At 44.0% G+C, this 27,913-nt stretch overlaps 1 protein-coding gene across 1 annotated transcript in view; it reads right to left on the reverse strand.

Annotated features, from left to right (window-relative positions):
* The window catches only part of LOC135897950 (phospholipid-transporting ATPase ABCA3-like), a 162,000-nt gene that overhangs the window by 56,302 nt on the left and 77,785 nt on the right, over positions 1-27,913 (reverse strand). The window contains exons 12-16 of the mRNA XM_065426664.1: positions 27,086-27,240; positions 22,441-22,596; positions 18,514-18,724; positions 10,091-10,343; positions 1,532-1,584 (exon numbers count right to left, since the gene is read on the reverse strand). Of these exons, the coding sequence (XP_065282736.1) occupies positions 1,532-1,584; positions 10,091-10,343; positions 18,514-18,724; positions 22,441-22,596; positions 27,086-27,240 (828 nt within the window). The remainder of the gene's footprint in view (positions 1-1,531; positions 1,585-10,090; positions 10,344-18,513; positions 18,725-22,440; positions 22,597-27,085; positions 27,241-27,913) is intronic.

Here is a 27,913-nt window from a genome sequence, read left to right on the forward strand (position 1 = left end):
TGGGCTCACATTGACGTAAATCTGTATTTTGATCATCATGAATTTCTAAAAATCCTGCAATAGCTGCATGAAAAAATTGAGTTCGCTAAGCGCTAGGTAAAGACCACAAGTGATACTTACTATGTCATATCAACTTAACTTTTGTTGATGCAACTGATGAAGCTTCATGAAAAAAATGATGGGAACCCACCCAACCGCTTGAATGAAAAGATTCATTGCGAGTTCCTATTGTATAAATGCAGGCTAAGCGTGGACGTAAGAAAAAAAAAACCCCAACTATACTTCAACAAAATGAAATTCCTGAAAATTTGACAGCACGAAATGAAAGTTATGGCAGAAGATTCTTAACACTCAGAAATTGACACGCGGTCGCAATCATATTATTATACATTAAAACTGAGTAGCAAGAGGTAATAATATCATATAATAATGAATGATCAAAAGTGCGTGGCCTGCACGCCAGCACCTGCTTCTGGTGCCATTGGATTGAATAAAAGAGCGAGTACATTGTAGCTAACGTTCAAAACACATACAGAAATAAAATTCAAAGTAGCCTTCCTTTTATTTTCGTGCAGAATATTCCCTTGCGTAACTAACGCCATATTTCTTTATGTAGAAACCACATATTACCCATACGTATCACAATATTTCTAATAATGACTCTTTGTGCATTGTAAATAGGCGTGAATTATTCTGCAAGCTATGAAAGTGCAAGTGTCTAGCAAAGTAGTTAATAAAATGTGAAGAAATCCGCCTTTTAGGATATGTTGAGCAACAACGTGTTTGTGGCTTGCAGCAGCAAAGACAACGCACCATGATTTACATTTCACTTGGCAGACGCAGTGTATGTCGCTAATTAACATTTCATCTGTGCTAGTCTCAAGCGTTCTCTCCCTTCAAAACGCTACCTACCACTTTGTTATAAGGCCGTGTACTCCGTTGATAATCGCACTATACGCGCACTCCGAAGCTAGTCCATATGTTTTCAAAAGCCCAGAGAGAGTTTATCAGCTCTCAATTATTTTATTGCGGAAGCCTTTTTAATAGATATGTTATATTACTTTTCCATCGCTAGAAAGTTTGAATTAAGATTGCTAGCCGTGTTGCAAAGAATATAGCTAACAAGTGCATAACACTCGAGCATGTCATGTAGGACATATTGCTTACAATATTTGGTATGCAATATGCAGCACAATTCTCAACGTTGACCTTTCGCAAAAGCACGCGGAGAAACTTCTACTCGCATCGCTTTCTCCCGATCGCGACACAAAAAGTTGTGTAACAATGATAGAAATAAGTACACAAGGTTGTATATACAAATACATCACAGAAGCTTAACACTACAGTATGTTTAAGGGTGCCGACGATTATAACCGTAGGAGTATTGCACGAAAGTACATATCTAAAATGTAAAGGCATATTACACTGCAATATCAATAAGAGAGCAAGCGCCGAAACTGCTGTGACAGACTAATATATATCTACGTCGATAGCCTAATTTATGCTTTAAGGATACTTGTATGTCACAAACCTTCTACGGGATCTTCTCGTCCCTTTCCTCCAGGTGCCCAGTCGAAGTTTATCCTGTGAGAAAATAAACATGAATATTGTGCATGGACTTCGTAGGGAATGACATGCATTTTTAATAAGGTATTTCTACCGAAAACATTATTACATTCTTCACATCTTTAACAATAGCATTCTGTAATCACTCGCGTAACAATATTTTAATTTAGGGGAATAGTTATTCCGTTATGTAAACGTCAATATTTAGCATTCACTATAGAAAGTGGCCTAAGACATCTATCTGCCTTGGATGTAGATGTTAGTATGCCGAAAATGGTCTGTTTCTTTGTGTACATTAGGGGTCGTTGGCTCGTAACATTTATGCAGCTATTAGCTATCACTCAGCGTTACATGGAGGCAGTTAGCACTATGAAATATCATCAACTGAAGCGTCAGAAATATTTTCTATGTCTCTACATGAATAAGAAAAATTCGCATATCCAAGTAGTGGAGAATAGTAGCGAGATTGTACTCTTTATTTACCTGCCAGGTCTTAACAGATCAAATGGGCTGGCAATTATATAATATTTAGTGGCGTACGTGTGTTTCCGGTAGCGGGAAGGAATGACATATAAAACACATTGAAAATTTTCAATGCACAGACAGCGTATTGCCACATGTGTCTTCTCAGAATACACGTGACACGCGAAATGACGTTTGCTGTTGCGATATATGCGCTGGTGATATCAGACCGTTAGTCTATGAAGACTGCTTTAGCCACTTGCAATAAAACGGTTCTGTCCTGTCAGGCTCTGTAAGTGAGAAGAGATTACTGTAGGACGCTATGAAACAAGCGCGTTTATCTTAAAGTAGCTTTTCCAGTTACAAATTATTGCAGTCTGTCTACATATATGTAAAATTTACACAATTTTATGCTGTAGTGATGCAGACTACATTGCACGCACACCAAATTAGTAAAATGACTGCCGAATGACGGAGCATATTTATAATGACTGTTTCTTCACGTTATGGTAATTCAAAATAGCGACAGAGTCATTATAAATATATCATCTGCTCAGTTTACCCAAGCTACGTTTGTTCATGACCGAAATTACACATCCCGTTCGAATCACATGCACAAGGTAAATATTGGCTGCAAAAATTTTTTGCGAATCAAATATAAATTATCTTGCCCGTCCTGCGGAAACGCCCCATGTCAAACTTCCCGTGAAACACAGTAGTGCATTCACGGAAATGCGCATGGAGCTGGCGTAATTTATTTCGCTCAGAAGTTGCACGCAAAAAATGGTTTGCCAATTTATCCGGCACTGAGGAACCGAAGTATTGTCATATGTGTTCAGGCAGTCTCGTGCTGGTGCATATTCACTCCCGCATAACGCGTGGACTTCGCAGGGACGTGCTATTCGGCATAGCTTGTGCGGAGCGATATTTGAGAGAGTAGTGCGACTTCTTACATGCCTCGTACATCACGAATTTGAGCAGTGGCAGTATTGTGTTCTGCTGCATGGCGTAAGGGAAAATTCAAATAACGTAGATATATATCGAGATATTCATTTCGCTGTTATTTTGCCGTTAAACAAGCTTTAAACACTGCAACTTTTGCAAAATAATGACCAAGTGGAAAACAAATAAAAGGGTGGAACAATTCTTAGGCTCCATTATCTTGATGGTCTCTCTCTCTCTCTCTCTCTCTCTCTCTCTCTCTCTCTCTCTATATATATATATATATATATATATATATATATATATATATATATATATACAGTGAAAGCTCGTTAATTCGAACTTCAATAATGCAAATTTATGGATAATTCGAACTGTACGATTTGGTCCGGCCAAGCTCCATAGAAGTCTATGTATAAAAACGTCCGTTAATTCGAACGCGAGAAGGTTCCCTCACGGATAATTCGAACTACGCTCGCCTGGCACACGGCCAGAGAAACGCGTCTACTGCCTACACACAAGGCTGTATTGCCTCCGAAACGGAGAGAACGGCGAGAGAAGGCAAAATCGGACAAAAATCTAACCGACGCGGGATCAGCCAGAAGGCAGCGGCGGCTGCCGCCTCTCCGTTCTACGTAACCTCCGAGACTTCTTGCCCGTTGCGAATCTCGGAGGCTTTGCAAATCTTGTACAGCAGTTAATGTTGTGCGGAGATGGCACGGCAAGCTCCAAAAACACAGCGAATCAAGTACGTCGCAGCTGCGCTTGCAATCAAGAACCAACGAAGCAGGGCCTTCGCCGCCTTCACATATTCAGCGTCTTTGTCTCGGCAGTCTTCATCGGTTGTGCACCTCTGTTTTCTGCTTAGGAGGTATCGGCCGTTGCGATTCATTGTGATGGTGTTAAGCCTCGGCTAACGTTCGTTTCGGTGGACATCGGTGGTGTGGCACAGTCGGACCCAGAGCTTCAACTTGAAGATGGCGTGTGCCCGCGGCACACGCCATCACTTTCTGACACGCCAAATTTCTGACATGCCCTACTGCTTCCAAATCGCAGTGTACTGTTGCCCTCCTTCACTTTCGTTAGTTCGAACTTTCGTTAATTCGAACTGAAGCGGCTTCCCCTTGCGGTTCGAATAAACGAGCTTTTACGGTATATATATATATATATATATATATATATATATATATATATATATATATAGAGAGAGAGAGAGAGAGAGAGATAGCCTCTACTATATTTATATATATATATATATATATATATATATATATATATATATATATATATATATATATATATATATATAAATGGTCGTCTAACACAATCCACTATTCGTTCAACCGCTGCCCTTTCCTGCTGCGCCCACAGGGGAGAGGATCCCGGTGCAATAAGACCACTGTCCTTACTGGGTGCTACTGCCCGGCAACTCTAAACTTTCATAAATTCTAATATTTCCAAACCACACGACGTGCGTTTGAAGTATATATAAGGCTCCTAGTAATAATATGTAAGCTTATTTCCCGGCTCTCCCTTTTTCACCTTGTATGCAGTGGTGAAAATGAAAATCATGATGACGACGGTGAAGGTATAGTGCTATAATAAGGTACTGTAATGCACCGAGCAAGCGCCTTCTCCTGTTGTTTCTATCTTGTATTGTCTATCGTTACCATTAAAAAAGTTTTGGAGATGCAGATCAACCAACCCAGCCGACTGAGCACCATTTTGTTGCTGAAGCCTGGGAAAAATAATAGTGCACTAGTAGAAACACAAATGTCGCAGCGAATAAATGTTGGTACTTTTTGCTATTTTATTGCGTAACGCTGTTTAAAACAGAGCCGTTAATCAGCGCAACATTAGCAGTAGTAAAGATGACTGGACATATTATGGCGTTGGTCATATCTATGTTGTCTCCAGTGACGCGAGCGTGGGTTTCAAACACCATATGCTATTCGTACAGCCACAGCCCTTTTCCGGAGCGCATAAATAGTTTTCAAGATACAAATCAACAAACCAGCCCTATTGACCACTGTGTTTCCACATACGGTTACTTTTACGCTAAGCCTATAAGCGACCGGAAGTGGCAAAAGCCACAATTCTGATCGCTGTACTTAGGTCGAAGATGGCGGCCGGACTATTAGTGGTGACGCTGTTCAGAGCAATAAAATTTTCCCCAAGCTGTACACAAAACATCAGAGCCTCTACTACGGCACGTTCCACTAGGCGACATTTCGAAGAAGATAGCAGAGGAGTTGTGGTTCAGCAGATGTTGCAGGCAAACAGATGAATGTTCCAACTTCTCATGCTTTCGCATAGCGGGACCAATACATCACCGCCATTTCTGACATGCCCACACCTTCGGTTGCTACTTGTGCATCTGCAGGAAACAACTGGCCACAATACTAAATAGTTTTCAACACCCCATTGTTTGGGATCGTGGGGTTGTGGGAAGCCACACCGCCAACGCACACAGCAACCGACGTGAAGTTCAAAGCCCAGTCGCGTCTGAGTATAGGATAGCACTAGCGGACAGGGCTCGGAGTGTGCCCAGGGCGCTTGGCTGCCTGGAACGAAGTGTCCGCCCGCCCCAGCCGAAAGACTTCAATGGCTAAGTCTAATAAAGGTTATTCAGCATTTTGATTCGCTTTCGAAATAGATTGATAAATTCGGTTCACAGAAAAGGCGAAGACATAACTAGCGATAGGCATGGTTATCGCTAGGCATGATGGCCAAATGCACGATTGACGGCCCTTGACGAACGTCAATCATGCCACTCGGCTACGTGTGAGTGCATATTCCCTTCGCATCCGTGACTTTGTATTGGCGGAGAGACTCAAAGTACCGTCAACCGGCACAGAAAGAGCCGAGGGTCCTTTGCCGCTTTTCTGGTGCTGCCAATCCCAGGCTGCTGCACTACCATTGTTCGCGACTGCACGTCTGTCATGCTACAGCTTCCCGCATTCTCTGGTGACGTAAAATCGAATGCCGGCCCTATCACCCGTTCGACTTCTACGCAGGCATCCTGTGACATACTTGGAGCATTGGAGGAAATAAGCTCAGATCGGCCCTTTCTTCTAAGGGAAATGAAATCAATTGGAACAAACTATCACAGAAGGATACACTTTTTGACGACATTAAGAGGTGACTAACAAAATTGATAACGATGTTTCCTTCATAACTGGGCTGAAGACCTAAATTTGTTGCATCAGAACAGAGGTCCACATAAACACAAAAGCCGTTTCCTACATATCATCATGACTAAATTATTCAGAAGATATGGCTCGTCATTCCAACCTTTTGTCTTTTGGAGTGGCTGATATTGAGCGGGAAACGTGGCAGGAATTGGAGAGCGAGATTGCGGAACTTCTAAGCTTAACATCAAATTAGGCAGTGTAGATATCGAGCGCAGTCATAGAATTGGCAAACACAGCAATAATAAAAACAGACCAAGAACTGTCAAAGTAACACATTTCAAAGTAAAACGACGCATTCTTTCAAATGCTAAACAACTAAGAGGATCGCACCGCAGCATATCAGAAGACTAATCAGCTAACGCTCGGCATGCATGTAAACAACCAATCGAGTTCGGCAACTCGTAGCAGAAAAGTTTGAAGCTGCGGTAGGATAAGTTATTCATGCAGAACAGAACTTACAAGTATGATAACACTACAAATATAGTTATATCAGCTTCACAGCTACCATCGCGTATTACCGCGAAGCCACATAGCACCCCTGTATCATTTGTTTCTGCTAAAAGAAGAAGTTTGCTGCCCAAACGCGAAGCACTCTGTTGTCTCATGGATTCTTCTGATTATAAACTCCTCGCACTAACAAAAACGTGGCTTAATTCTACCATCGGTAACACAGACCGTAATTCATTCCTGCCTGACTTTGACATTTTTAGCCGGAATCGTATAGGCAAACGGGGAGGAGGTGTTCTGATAACTGCCCATCGCAGCCTCTGTTGCTCCAATGTCGTATCACTTCACCTCTAGAAATTTTGTCCCTATTGTGAAGTCCCTCATACCTACAAATTATTATCGGTGTATGCCATGGACCCCCCGACGGATATATTTCCTTCGCTATTCACTTCCACGAGGTGCTGCAAACTGTTACTATGCCACTTAGCAACGCGCAGCTACTCCTCTTCGGTGACTTTAACTTTCCTGATATAACATGGTCCGAACAAGCCATAACAGTGTACAAGAATAACCTTGAATGCAATTTTGTTAACACATGCTTCAGCTTTGGTTTCATGCAGCTTATATCTAGCCCAATGCGAAAAAACAAACAGTGCTCTAAGATACTCGACCTTATCTTAACATCTCATCCTGACAGGCTTCTCCTCTAACACATCTAGCAGAGCTAAGTGATCACACAAGCATGAAGAATTATCCTGGCAACTATCTCAGAGTAAAAAAAACAAGAAAGAAAACGCTTTACGATAGAGGTAATTACATCAGTATCAACAGTGCATTAACCAAGTTTTATAGCTGGTGTATTATAGATCTCGCGAAGCGCGCATTAGTCCCACACTGGACGCTTTTTTAAAAGTAACAGGATCAAACTGACTAAAACTTACATACCATTGCAACTATCACCTTCACCGAGCGACCTTCCTCCCCATGGTTCAACAACTCATAAAAACGGCTAAACAATAAAACCAAGCCTATTTCGCAAAACCAAACATTCCAATAACGCTCCTACCTGGGAAAAAAATATTACGCCAGTCAAAAGGCGTTCCACTCTTTGGCCGCAACAGCTAAAATAGCCTTTTACTCAACAACACTCTTTAACATGCTGAAAAAATCCCAAACAATTCGAGAAACACATTAACCGAAATAACCATAAACCATAATTATTAAATGATGTCGACACTAACCGTGTTCTTGACCATAAAGCATCTGAAGTACTAAACTCCTTCTCTTCCGTGTTCGCTTCTGAACCTAACACGTCCCAGACTGTCCTAATGTCAACCACCCAACCATGCCAGACATAACGCTTGAGGCATACGGTATCACCAAACTAACAGAATCCTTCAAATTACCATCCTGATCCCGCATCGCTGGAATCAGTTCCAAAATGCTTAAGATCACCGCGCACATCTCTAGTGTATTATTGTGTCATATCTTTCAGTAATGGTTATTATCTGGAGTCATGCCGCAATACTGGAAAATAGGTGAAATAATTCCAATACCAAAAAAAGGATCATCGTCACCGTGCCACAATTACCATCCAATTTCCCTCACCAGTGTTTGTTCGAAACTAGTGCAGGACATAGTTTGTTCTCATATTGTAAAGTATCTAACCTCCGCTATATAATTTTGTCAATCCTAATCAACATGGTTTTGAGAAAAGCACGTCCTGCCAGACTCAACTAGCTCTCTTCATTATTGAAATTTGCTCACATCCTTATGAAACGTACACGTAGATGCCTTCCTCTTAGATTTCCAAAAGGCTTTCGACAAGGTTCCTCATGAACGGCTCTTCCTAAAACTATCGCGTCTTAAACTTAAGCCTTGTGTTTTCCAATGGATACGCAACTTTCTGACTGACCATCAACAGTTCGTTTACGCTAACCAATACTCGTCTAATTCAATACGCGTTCTCTCCGGCGTGCCACAAGGCGCTGCCCTGGGGCCACTACTCTTTTTTGTTGCATGCAATAACGACTTACCGAGCGGTTGTTCTTCGAAAATTTGTTTATGTGCTGATGATTGCGTAATCTATCGTCCTCTCACCAACGACGCTGATTCTCGTGCGCTCCAGTTCGACCTTATTGAAACTTGGTGTAATAGTTGGCTGTCTCTCAGCGTCAAAAAACGTCGCTATTTACTTTCCACCGTCGCCAATCATTCATTTCACCTACTGTACCTTATCGCCAGTTCCGAAATATGTGCTGCGAATTCTTATAAGTACTTAGGCATTAAATTGTCGAGTAACCTCGGTTGGTCCCCACACATTTGCAGCATTAGCAACGATGCTAATCCTGTACTATGCTGCCTGCGCCGTAATCTACGTCTTGTTCCCCCTTCAGTAACACTACTTGCGTATTTACGACTTGTTCGACCTAAACTGGAATACGCATGCACAGTGTAGGACCGATACCAATCTAACCTGGCAACAGCACTGGAATCCATACAGAATCGTGCAGCAAGGCTCATTCATTCTCACTACTCTTACCACACTAGCGTCACTAAACTTAATTCATCTCTGGAATTTGCAAACTTCGAGCACCGCTGCTAAACGGCAAGACTGTTTTTTTTTACAAATTTTATCACTCGGTACTTTACCACACCGATACAACGCCTGCGCATCGCACTTCACCTCGTCATAGCCATTCAAAGGCTGTTTATTCCCCTCCAGCTCGCACCACCGCTCATCTTAACGCTTTCTTCGTTCAAATAGCGAAAGACTGAAATCATCTAGCTGCTGAAGTGGTGCACCACTCCAGTCACTCATTGTTCAAGGCATTCATTGAAAATATGACCAAGATATGCCCACCCCTCATGTATAACCCCAAATGGGGTATTTTAGGCATATATAAATCAGTCAATAAATAATTGAACAAATAATAAATGTGCTTGTTTAAGTAAATATACTGCTATGTGAAACTAAACAGTTAATTTCTGAAATGCGAACGGTCGCATTCCGAGCTCCATTTCGTTGGCGCGGCAAGAGTACCTTCTCTTTTGCCACAGATGTTGTAAGTCGTATGCCCCTGACTTACAGAAGTCTACCTGCTCGTTCAAGCGCTGGTTGGCGCAAGTACACAGGGACCTACATTCCTCTGTGTTTTATGCACACCTAAATTACGGCCAAATTTCTTCTATATCTTAACCCGCCGTGGTTCCTCAGTGACTATGGCGGGCTGCTGAGCACTAGGTCGCGGTATCGAATCCCGGCCACTGCGGCCGCATTTCGATGGAGGCGAAATGCGAAAACACCCGTGTACATAGATTTAGGTGCACGTTAAAGAATCCCAGGTGGTCAAAATTTCCGGAGTCCTCCACTACGGCATGCCTTATAATCACAAAGTGGTTTTGGCACGTAACGCCCCATAATTTAATTTAATTTTTCTATATCTTACTCATTTACAATTATAGTATCGATAACTTACTTTAGGTAGACGTCCTTCATCGAGGCAACTGTGACTCCTATGCTTGCGATGCCCAGTTTTTTTAGTGACTTTTCCAGCTCATGGAACATTGCTGGGAAACCTGTGGGGTCCATAGTGCCCAGCGTGATGGACACTTGTTCTTTCTTGTCGTCGTCCACGAGCGCAAGTGGTGTGGTCTTTTGGATGATAGCCATCGCCTCATCGAGCTTAAAGGCTTTCGGCACCTTGGTAAACGTCACCTTGTATCCAACGCCTGCGTGCATAGAAAAGTCAGCGTGAGAGGAGTCCTTGCATTTGGATTCTTTTGCATAAGTATGCTTTCAGCTGCTGTAATGACTGTGTGACAGCAGTATTACTCTCCTGAAAACAAAGTCTTAGACTAAATGTTCTGGCACTCTGGTTGCACCAGAACGAGCTTGGGTGTTATTGTAGTAGAAAAGTCCAAATGAAGTGCAAGAAACGTAATTTATTTATGCGGCAGGCAAGCGAAGCAGGTTTCTTGTATACATTTTAGTTTCCTTCAATTTCATGCACTTCATAAGACAGGGAACGGGGCACGATGACTCATTCGAATGTATCGCCGTGTTTAGGAGGCCCGTACCCTCAAGTATTGGTTTCAGCCGTAGTTACCAAAGCAGGAAAAAAATGCAACGTTTTTTTTTTCGGGCAGACACAAGAGACAAGAAAATGTTTTCTTCGCTCACGGTCACCGTGGGCACCTAATGGCACGCAACATTGCAACCACTTGCCTACACGCCAATTAGAAGCAAGGCAATAGAATGGTGGTACAAAGAACACGCAAGCGAACCAGCTCGCTAGGCCATCGCAATCCAACGACAGCTCGCACCTAGACGCTCAGTGTCCGCCCTGCATAACCTTTCGTCCTGCAATTCTTACTTGGCCGAGCTATCCAGCCTGACCCTAGGCTTTAATTTTATTTTGGGACACCATGAAGATGCGAGAAGACACGTGCGTGCTGCGCAGAACGCTGTACACAAAATTGAGCTTTTACGAAGGGTGCACAGCGCTGTGAGCGTTGCTTCACAAATCCAAGCACTGCACACTTGCACCTATAAGTTGTCAGCAGAGGAAAAGATCGCCATCAAACGCCTTTGTTCAAATAAAAGTCTTGCCGCGCTCTCGTCTGGCAAATTTAATGCCAAGTTGTTACAACGCAAAATGGACTACAGTGAAAAGTAAGAGACGTTGTTTGCGGACGAAGAGGCTTACAGCTGTCTTGAAATGGATGCAACCTTCAAGATTATGCGGGACTTTTGCGAGCTACTAAACAGCTGGTGTGTGCCGCTTTATTGAACAAGGGGTATCGCTACTCATTTTTTCCCATCAATTGTTCTTTGTCCCCACTATGCTCTCAAGCAAACATGTATAATGGCAACGCCCTAACGCGAGGAACCGTACAACATACTCGCTCAGCGTTAACGTTAGGAACTAGTACTCGTATGCACATTTCCGAAGAATTCTTTATAAGGGTCCGAAACAACGCCCAAGTTGATGCACTAGTGTGTTTTGACGTCGACTCCCTTTTAACAAATGTACATAAAGGATTTTTTCTAGGAGAATTTACTGCTTCTATTGAATACGGCAACACCCTAACGGGAAAGTTGCCCGCCTACCTTCCAAACGTTAAAAAAGTTCTTTTTAATCCGCTTAGTAGTCTGGGGATACATCTCGCCCTTTCTGGGATGTCTCTATACTTCTATAAGAAAGCATCTTTCCGCAATCTTGGATCACTGGGTAGTTCAAGGCATAACAGCTAGTGCACTGGGCTGTCCTGCTAAACGAACAGTGCCCAAAACTTAGTTTCACTACCGTCAATATCTTAGAGAGTGACGCTGGCGACTTGCCGCTCTTCAAGAACATCTCTCACAAAAACTTGTATCACTGGGTATGTCGTACGAAAAAAATTCGGCGGAACCCATCTTACAATAACTATTGAATGGTAATGTATTTATCGTTGAATCAATGTAGCGACACAACGTATCCCCCCCGTCGAAACGAGGTATGCATGAGGCGTGTACTGCAACGGCATTCCTCTTGCGCGCTTCTCTAAGAACACTCGCCGCCATCAAGCGCCGCCGCAGCGAAGCCTACGCTTAGCCTCCGAGATGCATGGCCAACGCTGACAAACGCCTGGTGTAGCAGCCGGCCTCCTCTGTCGCGTTTCTTTCTTGACTTGCCGCGCCACCTAATGGCACTGCTGAGAAATCAGCACGTGGCCTCAAAGACGAGAATGGCGGTACTCTAGTGCGCCCGATCACTGAGAAGTGTTCCCTCTCTTGCTGCACACTCAGGGGTGCATGCTCAGTGACCCAAGTTAGCGAGAAGTTCATTTATGCATGACACTTACCGAGTACGTTCCTAGCGCAGCTCGTTAAAGTCTTTGCGTGAAAGGCGTTCATTGAAAAACTGCGCATACACAGTGCATTTGTGGCCTAGGTCGCTAAGCATCGGACAGCTGTCCTTGAGGAACCATTGTGACGTAGGCTCCATTCCGCGTGGCACGAGATGAGACTACTGCATTTTTTTCTTCATTGTGATGTGGCGAATTCCCGTGGTACGTGCTTGGTTGCCGTCAAACACGTTCATTAAAAAGCGGCACACAGCTAATGGCACACACCAAGCGACCCAAGTTGACATCAGTTTACCCGGTAGGCGACAAAACTGGTAGATACGGACGTACCGGTACAAATGGATTAATTAGTTAGCCCCTGGCGAGTGCGTCAAGTAGCCTGAAATGGTAACACCTAAATATGTGGCACTACTGATTCAACTTTCTGACGCCAACTTGGCCCAGTTAGTATTTGGTGCTAGGTATGTGCCGGATTTCAATGAACCTATTCCACCTAAACCTGGCTCACTGCGTGTGACCCATTTTTCAAAAAACGAAAAATCTAGTAAATTGGTAAAGAAAGTACAAATAACGTTTTCCCACTTCTTTATCACGCGTAAAACAGGGTAAGGCAGAGGACATATAAAAAGATTACGGCGGGAATTCCTCAGTAGGAAAGTGTCTTAAGTGCGCAGTATTCTATAAAGTCCTCACCGATGAAGCTAACACTCTACCTTTGAAATCAAGAGTGTCGCATTTAGGAGATAAGCCACTTCAGAGAATAAGACGTCAGATATATCACTGGAGTAAACTTGTTTTTACAAGCGATCTTGTGTTTGGTAAACGAAATAAATTTTGTGTCGTGCTTTCTTTTTCTCGCACGATTTGCCAGCCCATGCGCTCGCCTGCTTTCCAATACGTTCTCTCTTGAAGTTCATCTCTGTTGTTGCATACTGAATTCTCTCATCGATCGCGTTTTCTTTGTGTACGTAGCCCGCGTGCACAAACCTTGCCCGGCGTCTTAACTGCCTCTTCGCCAAGGATGACCTACGCTCGAGCAGCCCGCCGCAACCTCCACCTGCCGCACGCCTGTGGTCGTGCTAAACACTACATATGTCGCAGACTGATGCACTCCATCCGCACATGCAGTGTAAACAAATTTGTGCACAAATGTACGACATGTACACTTTTCTCAAGACCGCACGCGTGCGGCAGGCGGGCGATGCGGCGAGGGCTAGCGTAAATCGGCTTTACGGGCTGCGTTGAGTGCACATTTTACTGCCACATTATGACGTCTGCGTTCCCGGTCAAGGAAAAGCTTTTGGGGTTCGACATAGTGACAAAATTTTCATATGCAAAGTAATATAAGAAAATATTAAAATAAAATAAAATTTATGCAAGTGAGAAATTGTAATCTTATGGCCTATCATGCGGCGCAGGCCTTACGACGTGGAGTGCGGCGGTCACGTATCGAGGAAATTCTCGGAACGATTTGGGCAGTGCATTTTCCGACAAACCCGCCGTGATTCCTTAGTGGCTATGGCGTTGGGCTGATAAGAACGAGGTCGCGGGATCGAATTCTGGCCACGGTGGCGCATTTCGATGGTGGCGAAATGAGAAAACACTATGCACATAATATTTAGATGCACCTAAAGAAGCCCCGCTGGTCCAAACTTCTGGAGTCCCCCACCATGGCGTGCCTCATAATCAGATCGTGGTTGCGGCCCGTAAAACCCCATAATTTTGTTAATATTTTCCCAGATTAATTTTGGAGGAAACTCTGGCACTGAGATCGTTCAGCCACCATGGGAATTATGGCTAGTACATGTAAATGGCTGATCCTCATGCATGTGGCTTCATACGTTCTGCGTGATTGTTTATTACGCTTTATGCGCCTGCATAATCGCTACACAGTGCTGGCGACATCGCAAAGCTGCAAGCGTCCGAACGCGTTCGCTCGGCTGTGACAAATTTACATACACCGGCGTTGTCTAACACTCGTTGATGCATTCTACCGTGGCGTAATGGTTTCATCATCAGGCTCCTGTACTGGGCGTGCTGTGTGCGAGTCTTGCCATCAATCAATTCTGTGGGTATTTACTGAAATCCTTATAACACAGTATTTTGTTTAAAGTTCAGTTCGCAAAATCTTGAAGCCGCTTGAAAGAGAAAGCTTAGACAAGTACATCTACTAACGAATTTTCTTATGCTGGCTCTAGAATAATTTCGACCACCAATGTTTCTTGGACACCGACCATGTCTGGATGTCGTGTTCGTGGTTTCTATACAACAAATGTGCTATTTTGCTCAACAGAACAGTTCATTGTTGAACTCTGCCATATTTTCCCAGTGGTGGTGTGTAAAGCTTTCGCACGATACTAGCCAGTCCTTCATGTCGTAATCTGCGGTACCCATCAAAATCGCAGGGTATCGCTGACGCTGTACGTCGGGAGAGATGACATAAAGTGCCGCGGCTGCAACGTGCTGGGCTGGATCGTCAAGTATGGGCCTTGACGGTGGAAGGATTATGCTTCAAATTTCCAGCGTTGATGGAGTCGTTCTGTTCACCTTCACCAATTGTGAAGGTGCTTATAAAGGTGAAAGCCTGAAGTGGTTCGGGGCTCGAAAAATCATTAGTCCGGAGTTATCGAAAGATTCACCGTCCACCTTTATGGCAGTAAAATCGATGGTGCGACCCATGAACATTTGTGGAGCTGGAATCCACGATCTTTGATTCGAGTCGAACCGACGACCTTTGGTGATAATTAGGGAAAGCTAACTAAGGCACTCGAACCTAGGAACTTTGGTGGGAGGGCCCTCGACCTTTGGTGGAAACAAAACTGATGGTACCACCATTGATGGTCGAACCATAGACCATTGGTGGGAGTCGAACTCACGATCTTTTGGTGATAATAAAAGCATTCAAACTCGCGACCTTAGGTGGGTGTCGTACCTTCGACCTCAGGCGGGACCAAAATTCAATGGTACCGAAATTGATGGTGCCACCATTTGTGGCTGAACTCAGGGTCATTGCTGGCAATTAACGCGAAGTTATTTAAAGTACAGTTTATTGAGATAGAATTAAGGCGCTCTAGCCCACGACCTTTTGTGGGAACTGAACCCTCGACCTTTGAAATTGATGGTCGAACCTAAGACCATTGGTGGGATAAGAAACCATGACCTTTGGTGTTAGTAAAGGCACTCAAACGTGCGACCTTCAGTGGGAGTCAAAACCTCGACCTTAGGTAGGCACCGAAAATCATGGTTCCAGCATTGATGGTCGAACTCAGGAACATTACTATTAATTAAGGCGAAATCAATTAAAGCCCAGGTAATTAGGACAGAGTTAATGCAGTTGAACCCACGACCTTTAGTGGAAGAAGTCAAGTAATAGGAAGTAATAACACATTTGAATGAGAATGTCAAGTTATATAACAAATGTCTCGTGAGCACTCAGGATTTCACCTTCGTCCTCTTTAGCGTATGCTAAACTAACTATCAAATTTTGACATGTCACACAAGGAGTGAGAAGTCGAAGTCAGTGCGGACTGACGGTCAACTTTTGACAGGTAACACAAGGAGAGGGAGGTCAAAGTCCGTGCGGACGTTTCCCCTAGCAAGCAGTCAGAACCGTCCCCGTATGTAGACGCTGGTGATACGCTTGACTAGGCATTTTCTGGCTGTATTTAGATACGCCTGGCTGACCGCCGGTTCTTCTTCGTTACAAAGTATAATAATTCTGTACAACTTAACTCACAAATGGTTCCTCAATAATGCGGAGCTGTACTTGTCTTTCAATATTAGTGAGAGTTTGCTCAATCGGCCAGTAACACAATACTGTGCCTATCAATTAAGAAAACTGCGAATACTCCTATAACCTTGCTCCTAATTATGTATGTCCAGAAGGACAGACGATTACTTGATAACTCTGAAGTCAAGGCTGAAAATGGGGAGCGCGTACCTACTGGGGAGATAACTTGAAAAGCACAGGCTGAATCAAAACCTCATACTGACAGTGCGCGCCAGTAGAGATCGAAATTCCCTACTGCCAATAATTAGTATGTATGCTTCTGTGAGATAAAAATAAACTGAAATGAAATTGACGCCTACGTAGTACAAAACATTCACGGTTTCATATAGATCATGTTATTAAGATGTGTGTGTCACAGTTAACGGTTAGTACTTTGCTAAAAACTTGCGATAAGCGGAGTACACAGCATGATGTTTGTTGCTGTTGGGGCGCGAAAAAAAGTTAAGAATTGCAATTACCGAGCGGCCCTTGCACAAAACATTACCTAGTGGCCCCAAAGGCACCTATGTAGTCTCTTCAGGATCTGCCCAAATGTTTATATTGCCCTATATTTTCGCTGCGTAATCTAGACAGTGACGGGTGTTGGTGTCAGGCTGTCAGCAGTTCGTCCTTCGGGCGAACTCCAACACATTCGGCGACAACACATCGTAGACTCTTGCGGTGCTTTGAAGGTACAAGGTGAATGCTAGGTAGACTGACTGGATAGCCAGCTAGTTCTGACACTCCAGAATTCGGCGTCAAAGCAGTTCAATGAAGAGCTGCTTATATACAGTGGCACCTACCTAGTGGTTAATACCCACGGCAATGACCCTCATTCAAACAAATGAGCACGTACCCAGTTATACCAAGAGGCACCCACCCATGGGCGCACCCACATTAAATGGTTACCCTATAACACCCGTCAAAGATTTTCACTGATTAGCAGCAACCTGAATGGCCTCTACCCAGTAGCCCCAGGGGCCGATACACGGTGCTCATTGAAGATGAGCCCATATTTTAGACAAGACTATAGTGAGGGTGACAGATGGTTTCTCACATTTACAGCAGTTCGTCCATTGGACGAACCACAGATAAACTCGGCTGATACAAGGCGAAAGACTCTTACAGTACTTTGCGGCACCAGAATTATCGGTGGAGTAGGCTTTTCGAACGAAGCTGATTCGTAGTGTTTGGCGGATTTAAAGTTCTGGTACATAGAAGTTACTGAAATGAATGGAATGGTACAGAGAAGCCGCTGATATGTTGAAGATGACAGGATAAGTGCACTGCACAAGTGTTGTTGCATAGGATGACGTCAGCACGATTCGGGGCGGTGGTGCACGGCCAGTGCCACGCGCAACCTGTATGATGGATGCATCGAGGCTTAGAAGGCCGCCATTGTTGAAAAGATAATATCTTTCTTTCACCAAATCCAAGAGGGCGCAGGATCTGCTGTTTACTTTGTTTTCTTTTTATTTGTGGCCGGTTTTGTTTTCTGGGCATTTATAAATAAATAGGAGTTTGAAGTACACAAATGTCATGTTGTATTGTTCTCGTCTTGGTCGTAAGCCCTGCCTAGGTGACAGTGATCCTTCTGACAGTTCATCTCATCAATTTTGAAGAGTAGAAGGCCAGGAAAGGTCTCAGTAGTCCCGAGCGTAGGGAGTTTAACTACAAAATCAATGTGACCTAGCATGTTGTAATTTCGAGTTCAATGTCTCAAGCAGCTGTCCCATGCTTTTGCGACAGAATAGTCTATGCAAGCAAGAGAGTGCGGAGTTTGACAGGCCATGTAACGTGGTCGCTCGAAAACTGGTGCTCCACTTACGGGATAAGACTGAGCACCAAGAGAATGCAGACGGATACCTTAGTCAAATGCGGCACAGAATAAGGTAGGATACAATTTTAAAATAACAAAATTACAGACATGAGAAGTAAATCAATTTAGGATACGTTCACCTAAAATATATTAGAGAAGCTATATTCGAAACGAGTTAAATTGACCACTTCCATAAATTAAGACACATGTTCAGGACCCAGTGGCGGGTATAAAACAAATCGACGGTAAAACGCAGGGTACAATTTCTTTATTGTTACAAAACCACTAAGACGAAGTCGCCTATTATTATTAGAGGTTTTTGCCTTTTTTCTTGTTGTTGTAACTGCAACATTTTAGATGCAATGAGTTGGCATGCGCGTACCATCTACAGCCTGGACAGCAAAGGGCAGCCGGCAGTAATGATTAAATCGGCATAGAAATAACGAGCAGCTGTAGAGGCGTACCGCAGGCTTTCTTTAGAAAGGCTGTGGATCCACTGCAGACGGTCACACCGGCTGCCATGACGATTATTTGGTCAGCGATGGCGTCAGCCTCCTCCATGTCATGAGAGGACAGCAGAAGGGTACTCTTCTTGGCCACGCTCTGCAATGTGTCCCAGACATTCCGCCTCGTCTCCGGATCCAAGCCTGCCGATGGCTCGTCCAGAATGAGGAGCTGGAATGGAAGGATTCAATTTCGCGTCCTGGACTTTCCGGCATCATCTAGAATGCCGCATTGAACAGCCCTAGGTAAACTTTTGGCACTCGGAGTAATCTAAGCTGAGGTGCTTATATATAATACTGCTTTGTAGCTTTATTTCAATGTTTACCTTGGTCGCAAACTTTTTGTCAATGGCTAACACCATCGACATTTAACCACCGTGCTGCGTGGATCGGGTTCCGCGCGTTAAAATAATCAGACATTCCAGAAGAAATATTCCCACCCTTTGAGGCCATTTTCCGAAGACACGAACTTTGTTGGGGTTTCTCCAGGGGCTCTGCAACAGGTCTTAAAGCTGCTCCGTAATGTGTTTCCTAACAAATGTCAGGATATCAGGAATCACATTTTCGTGGAACAGTTGAGGTTTGGTATTGTCGGTCGTAAGTTGACAACAGCGGTGAGGTGCTGAGAGGACCTTGAAAATCCTGCATCCGTTGCGCTTTCTTGCCGTTATTGTAGCCTTGTAGATAATTGTAGGCACAAGGTGCTTGAAGTTTCCTTCCTAAGCTGCGATGTAGCACCTCGAGTATGCTTCAGGTATTCCAAGTCGACCTGTAAATAACTGCTTTGTGGTTTCAGTTCGAAGTTGTAGTGAAGTGATGGGTTTCTCGAAAAGTACATGCCTCGTCATACCGACACTCGGTGCTGCCGTTCCTTTAGTGCTGTGCCCCATTGTCGATAAATGTTACTGAGTGGCCACTATGAAACATTTCATCACTTGCAATTCATTGACTCTAGATCTTTAGATCTTAACCACGAAACTTACTTTTCTTTCAGGTGAGTGCTACTATGATATTTTTGAATTAACTATGTAAATACTCTAGATGACGTGTCGTCGTGTTAGCAGGCATGAGCAATACAGTTTATGGGGGCTTGTTTCAGAGAATGATGAAAGTATCAGCAAACTTTTTTCACACGAAATGCACGCCTCACTTTTTTCTTTTACGCAATATAAAAGTGGCCATATTTGACTAGAACAACTCACAAGAGTAATAAGAATCATGATGACAGCTTCGCTGAGCAGTGTCTTTCTAACAGCGATAGCATGTTGACGCGAAATACCAAGGTTTCTCTTCCATGTAAAGTGCAATGTCCCTCACAGCTAAGTACTAAGGGAATGTAAAGTGTTTAGAGAAGCATCATACACAGCTTCGCTTGTTGAATTTGCACACATTCTTTTTATGAGAAATTCATAAACAGACATGGTGCATATATGCTTTACTAAACGAGTAGACCACTTCAACGCTACATAGCTTGCGATACTCAAGCCTCACATTTTCTCGACTCAAGCGTTTTTGAAGGAATTGTGGTTCACACATGGCAGCAGAAAGAAGCCGACGTATCCTTCAACAAGTACGGCTCCAGCCACCCATACCGCAAGCATACACGAAGGCAACGAGCTCGGCGGCTGCCGAGCGAGCCGGAGCGAGCGGCGTCCTCACCGTGACGTCACTCGCGAGAGGGCGCCAATCCAAATTCTCGCCGCTAATCATAACTCACAAAGACTTCTCGCGAGCAAGCATTGTGGAGATGTTGCTGGTTGCAGCAGCTTTCAGGTGAGTGGTATTGCTTTGAGCATGTATCATTGCACTGTGCAGTATTCTAAACAAGCGAGATACGGACACGGCAGTAAACGGCACAACATCTATGTCATTCACTTTTCTGTCCTGTGTATTGCAATGGCAGTGTAAAGTTCTATGCCAAATTAATAGTTTGCTTAACTTCAAGTTACGCCAGTCAGGTAACTAGTGATCATTTAGAATTGCGTTACCGTGCATTTGCATCTCTCAACATCAATTATATGTCTAATACTGTCACACGAGCATGGAAAAACTGTTTTGCGTAAACGGCTTTTCCAACACACGGCACCAACGATCTCTTTTTAGCGTTTCCTTCTGCACACGCTACCTAAAGCGTGGCGCTGGCGTTCGAAACAAAATCGGGCAAACTAAAGTGATCTATCTCGAAATATAAGTGAAAAGTTCTATTACGGATGTCTCGAATAAGTTTAACAACGCCAGATTCAGAAACGTTAGGATAAAGCTTTATTCTCGTACTTTAAATAGCGATTGCAGGACTAGAGAAGTGCACAACTTTGTCTGGCAACATTGGCCTTTTTTTTTGTCACGTTGGCTGCAGCGTTCTCGCCATAGCGTGCTTTTTGCCTGCGCCTAGGGCTGTTTTGTCAGTGGCGTTGGCCATCGATGCTCACAACACTTTTTTTAGTCCGCGTGGCGCACCGCTGTAAGCGTTATCACGTGACATTCGCGACCCGTTCGACCTGCTTACGAGAGTTCAGACGAAAACGAGCGTTACTGGGTTTACTGCACCTTCTGCGACACACAATTATTTTTTTACTAAAAGCCAATGGGAAAAAAAATAGGTATTTGCTTACTTTTTTATGCAATAATTGCTGGCACACACAGGTTTCAATGCTACTCCTTTTCGGCCGTAAAAGTGATCGACGAACTCCGTTGCCAGAAAACACGGCTTCAGAAAAAGATATCGCTCCCTGTCATGTGCCTGCGGGTGGAACTCCTTTTCGGAAGGAGTCTTTTTGCTCAAAAGACTTTCGAGCGCTCGTGTGACAGGGGTAGAAAGTTTGAGAACGAGTATATAATCAAGTATTTTATTTTCTTTGTTTTTAATAGCAGGCTATTTTGGAGGAGAGCGCTTGAGCTAATTGCCAATGAGCTGCAAATTATGCAACGCTGGCATGGCAGATCGACTCTGTAAGTAGTCGTGGAAAGACCGCGGAAAAACGAGGTTGGTGTGTGTGTGAGAAAAAGCATGATTTGAGTGCTTACGAGATGAATTAGCTACAAGATTGTCAGTTCTTGGCTTTGCTTCGCTGGCAGGTGGCCAGTAAGGTGAATAGTGAGCTACAAAAAGGTACGCAAACTTTCTTGTACAGCGTTGGGTCCTGAATAAAATAAAGCAACGCAGCGTCGGTTATAGCCATAAGCACAGACCGTGGTTTTCGAAGCGAATGCCGGGAATTACATGATGTGTACACGTGTAAGCTTGGCTGTGCTACGTCCCGAACGATGCAATAATAATAATAATAATAATAATAATAATAATAATAATAATAATAATAATAATAATAATAATAATACCTTGGAAGGCATACGGAATGTACTACGAGGTAGTGACTGGAAACATCGCGCTGCCGAACGTGTGCAGCCATTGCACGCGCGCACATTTAAATTGTGGGACAGGATCAGGGACCCTAGTCACCGTACAAAGGCGATTGAACGAAACACTAGATGTAAAGCTACAAAATGGAAAAAGTGCTGTTTCATTAGAGAATGAAATCGAGTACACAAATATCTAGTTAAGATTAACAGCAAGCATTGGAATCGCGCCAGCCGTCTGGTCCATACGGCGGATAACCGTTACTTTACCTGAGTGGACAGACGGAAGTCTAGGTAACGATAGCGCCGCTCATGGGCACATTGTGCGAAGTGGGTTGATGGAAATAAGCAGTTTCCAAACATAGGATGGACCATTGGGCTCCACACAGAGGTAATCGGAGATCACTGGAATATACCCTCGTCCAGCAGTGGACGTAAAACTGGCTGGTGATGATGGTGCCGTTGTCGGCAATCCCTATCCGAGAGCCGTGGACGTGGGGTTAAGGATTCCTCACCGTCCTTGTTAGAACTTACCTTTGGCTCAGAAACGAGGGTAATGGCTATGCTCAGCCTCCTCTTCATGCCACCCGAAAGCTCACGCGGCATGCTGTAAGCCTTGTCTTCGAGCCCGACAACGCGCAATGTCTCCAAAATGGCCTTCTTAAGTCTGGCAGTGTCTCCTCCCTTAAGCTGTAAAAAAAATGCAATGCAATATAATTATAACTGTCTATATCTCAATTACGTTTCAGTTATGAAAGCCGTGGTACGGAAGAATAAGAAATTCAGTTGAATTCAGTACAACACATCTACGGCAGTAAAGATAGCTCTCGACGCGAGAGGCCGCTTGGTCAGACGCAAAAAAAAAAGCAAATGAGAAAGACGGGCGTTAAAGCTGCTTATCTGGAAGCAGCGTCATCTCAAAGCAAGTACACGGGTTAGGACAAAGAGAGAGAGATAACATTTATTTATATAGCCGGCAGATTGGGGGAGGGAGGGGGGAGGGGGCAAACCCACCTAGATGGTGGCCAGAAGCCCTTGAGCTCTAGCAGCATCCTCGGCCTTCTGGACTGCCAGAAGTCGTTCTTCGGGCGCCGAGCTGAGCAACCACCACTGGTCCTCTCCCACTGCTTCCTAGCCTTAACTTTTTTTTTTTGCACTGTCGGGGCGCTCGAGGGCAGGCCCAGATAATGTGATCCAGGTCCACCCTTTCTGGACAGAATTTACATTTGGTCGAACATTGGTCTGGGTAATAATTATTATACGTCACCGGATTTGGATACGTATTTGTTTGAAGGATGCGCCATGCGACCGCCTGCTGCTTATTAAGTGATAGGTGGGCGGGAGGAAAACGCACCCTCCCCAATCTGTAACGGTTAGTTAACTTCCTGTAGGCAACCATCCGGTCCTCTGTCAGCCCCAGCCGCGGCGCCCCGGTGGCTCGCCTTGTGAGTCCTGGAGCCACGGTGTCGGCCGCCTCATTGCCGGGGAGGGAGGAGTGCGCAGGCGCCCAGATGATATGGACAACCCACTCACCGCGCAAGTTTCCCAGGACACGTCGCGATTCCGGCGAAATGCTGCCCTTTGCGTAATTTAACATGGCGGTTTTAGAATCACTGACGATTTTCGTGGCCAATGTGCAAGCCATTGAATGGCCAATTCCTCAGCCACCTCGAATCTGTTGGTTTTAATTGATCCGCTGAACTGAAGATCACCTTTCGAGTTCACTGCAACGATAGCGATGCTCTGATTAGTCTTGTACTCTGCCGCGTCGAGGTACACCAAGTCCTGAGAGCGCTGGAATCTCCTCTGTATAGCCCTTGCCCTTTCCTCCCGCCTTTCCCTGGGGTGTTCGGGATGCATGTTTTTGGGTGGCGGTGGGATAATAAGCTGCTTCCTTATGTCTTAGGGAATGTCTACTTTAGTGCCATACTGTGATGCGTATACAACTCTAAGCTTGTTAAGTATGTGTCTGCCAGTAGGTGCTTGTGACAGTCTTTCGTATTGCGCTATCGTATGGGCATCCATGAGTTGTTCGAGCGTGTTGTGGACACCTAAGGCTAGAAGCCTGCTATTCGATGTGTTTATCGGCAAATCAATGGCTTGTTTGAATGACCTTCTAATGATGCCTTCGATTTTTGTTTTTTCTGCTACTTGGGGATTTAGGTAAGGGGTTACATATCTTATGTGGCTAATGACAAAAGCCTGGACTAGTCCTACCAGATTGTTCTCTTTTAATGCATTTTTTTATTCGTAAAGATAATTAGAGTAACATTCTTTATGAATCAGAGGTTGTACCAAGCATGCTTTGGTTTTGGTGCCCGTGAAAACAGACTAAACCCAAGAAACTTCATGGAAATACATGAGGTAACATTGATTCAGCCGTGCTGAAGCTTTGGCGCCTAACAAAAAAAAGTAAAAATTAGCGTCTATTTCTTCCAGCATCACTCTTTCCGTCTATACAAATGAAGAACGAGTTAAGAAAAATTATTTTCTAGGCTCAGCAGATGCAAACGTTCAGTCGCTTACCGTTTACAATATTCGGCCTTTTCGGCCTTTTGCTGTTCGTTGCGTCGAATTGCGAGACCAAAGCAAGGTAGGCTGTTCCTTTAAGATAGTTTTCATTAGGATTTAAACAAAAGCATGTCGCACTACGTAAACACGCAGGTAGCAGTTTCTGCTGCTGGCACACTGCCAAATCTAAAATGTGAACAATATAAGTGACGCTGCCGAAATAATCTGCTGTGGTACCGCAAACGTCAAATAAAGATATCTTGCAACATAGTTATCAATATGGATTGGGCAGCGCAAGGGTTTAATTGATGTTAATTAAAATAAATATACGTGTAGAAATTTGACGTTGTTGCAAAGTTAATAATTACAAAGCCAATTAGAGAAATTTATTAGGTAGTGTTTACGCCACTTGAAGTGTTACATCTAAGAAATAAATAGAATATTTGACATAAAGTATGTTTATTAGTACCAAAAAATTAAATTACGACATTTTTGCGTGTCAAAACCACGATCTGATTATGAGGCACGCTGTAGTTGGTGAAACCGGAAATTTTGACCGGCTCCTTAACAGGCACTTAAATCTGAGTCTAACATCATCTACACTAAGCAACGCGGCGGGTGTTTATTAGCGCTCCTGTAGAGTGTGTAGAGCAGCTTGAAGAGTAAAAATTCATAATAATATTAAAAACTCGATGCCAGTAACTCAAAATGTGCTTGCACAGGTAGTCTGTGCACAGTGGCGTACTCCAATATATCCACCACATAAGGTCATCAAAAGCATCTTTACCAACATATTAGTGTTATTTCGTGAGCTGTTAGGTTATAGTAGGCATCTATATTTGACAAGTTAAGATAACCGTACGTGAAAGCAGTTTCAATTTGTCCTAGTCTCTTGGAGTGTTTCTTTCCCGAGATATTCATTATTAAATGTAGCGCTCAATCTACTGTTGTCGCATACATGAGCGCTGATCTTGACGCATCATGGAGCCTGACGATTACGCTGCACCAGGGTTGTGGGAAAGGAAAATGATAAGGCCGTTGCCTGTGCTGGCCAGTGAAGACAAAGAGCGGATCTGTTATCAGCAACGCGAAGCTTGCAAACAGTGCATCACACGCAGTAAACTACGTATCAATGGGTACTTGATGAAGTGTCTAAGTTCACGCCGTAGACTGCACAATTACCTGTGAGAGTGTCCAATTTGTCCTAAAGTATATCTTCATTGCAGTGATTCGGGTTAATCGATACAAAATTGTCTCCAAGCATACTTGTAGCGATGCTTTACCGAGGCTACTGCTTTTTCGTGCTTCTTCAATGGTCAGAGCGATGATCGGACCGCGTTATAGTTGTGTAAAGAGCAGGGCGCAAATTTTAGGACAGAAGAAGAACACAAACGACTGGAATGGCGTAACTCGAGACTAGCAAACTGAGACGCCGATCAAACTAGCGCACAAAATGGCAGGATCGGTGTGAAAGCTTCGTTGAAAATCTCGAGTGGCGCTGGTCCTGTTGTTTGTGTTTTATTCTGTCCTGGTATTTGCGACCTGCTCTTTACACATTCAAGCATGAACCAACTAGCCCAGGCAAGAGCTTTACTCGCGTTTTATAAGGGCTCAGCTTGGCGTAAGCGGCAGATGATCAGACGGCCATAGAATCGACCGGACGACATCGTTACAGAACCCAACCAGAGGGGCGCGTCGAAACGCGTCGACACGCGCCGCACCGCGTCGGAGTGCGTTCGGCGTACAACAGGAAGGCCGCTTGACGTGTTCACTTCTGGTTGCGTTGAAACCTAGCACTGCTCAATTTTTGTGCGAATGTCGGAAGGACATGCAACGCCCAGCCCTCTGGCGTGCGGCTACAGCCGCCAATGCCAACGATCATCCGGTTGCCTGAGAAGCACGCTGGCGTTGCTTAAATTTTTTTCTTAGGCCTACGACCATGCCGACGGGACCGAGGACAACAAGCTGAAAAGCTGTGAGACGTATTGCTGCCGATTGCCAACGACGCCGAAAAGCTGACCCGCCGACCCTCGTTTCACATGACTGTTCGATCAGTCATGAGAAAAAATATTTCAACGCTATCGTGATTGTCACATGCATGTGCTGGCATATATGTATTTAGTCACGCTAAAAAGGGCACACGCTTTTGATGTGGAAATGCAGGCTTCAAGCCTCGCCAGCGGCACTGTTTGAAGCCGTGTTTTGAACCGATTTTGATAGCGTTAAGCCGATGTGAGACCTAGCGCAGCGGCTGAAACGGTGCATCTACTATCGGTGCACCTAACATAAAAAGCTTAAGTCACTCGCAATTACGAAAGTGCTTTGATAGTTCAGTTTTGACCCCAGAGATTGTAAAGCAATTATCTTTCTCTTCGTAGGTGCCTGCACAGAAAGCTAAAAGCGGCGACAAGGTACACTATCAGCGTCGGTACGTCGCCCTTCTGGATAGCTGCCGCTTGCACTTGCGCTTTCCTGAATGAAACAACGCGTTACATGGACCTACCTATATACGCACCTAATGCGGACACAATACTTCATTTTCCTGATGAACTGCTTAAATAAATGGCTGAGGCTGGCCCAACATGGAACATTGGAATAATGCAATATTGGAATATTGGATAAAGTATTGGAATAATGCATGACCAAAACGAAAGCGCCTGGTGCGTACCGATCCAAAGTAGAGGACGTTCTCAGCGCATGTCATATCGTCGAAGAAGATGTCTGTCTGTTGGCAGAGGCTCACCAGCTTGCGCACCTGGTAGCGATGCTTGGTGACGTTGTAGCCGCAGACCTTGGCGACACCACTGGTTGGTGCCTTCATTCCTGTATAATTCAAACCAATTACTGAATATCTGATCACCTTTCTTTCACGCGCATCTACATCAAAACAGACGCTTTTAACTCATCTGCGCTTCCACGCGTCATCCGCTTGTGGAACGACCTTCCCAATATCCTGGTAGCTGAAGCTAACAAAGAAAAATTCCGTCACGACATACACATTCATTTCTTACTTTAAAAAAAACTTCTTATCTGCGTTGCTTCTCGTATGCTTTTTTTCTTTCTATCTTAGAATTTTAGAGTGTGTGCAAACTTGACTCCTCGTTGTATTATTGTTAACAAAGAATTGTATAATTGTATAATTTTGTATAATTGTTTGCTCTTTATACTGTGCAAAATTTTTGTTCCCTTACCCAATGCCGATTCTTTGGGCCTGTAACGTATTTTGAATAAATAAATAAATAAATAAATGAATGAACCACTCAATACAAGCTTGTTTAGTAGGGTCAAGACATTTCTGAGTCATAGTAGAATTCACGCTAAATTTTTGGAATATTATATGAATATCTGTGTTAACTCTACCTTGTATGATGTAAATACGACATGTATTTTGAAAACAGATTACAATGCTTGCAAAGAAAAACGCATGTACTTCCGCCAATATCATATATAATATTTGTAGCAAGAGATTTGTCTCGAAATAACATAAGTAAGAACC

The sequence above is a fragment of the Dermacentor albipictus genome, chromosome 10 (genome assembly GCF_038994185.2).
Source record: "Dermacentor albipictus isolate Rhodes 1998 colony chromosome 10, USDA_Dalb.pri_finalv2, whole genome shotgun sequence".
NCBI classification, from domain to species: Eukaryota; Metazoa; Arthropoda; class Arachnida; order Ixodida; family Ixodidae; genus Dermacentor; species Dermacentor albipictus.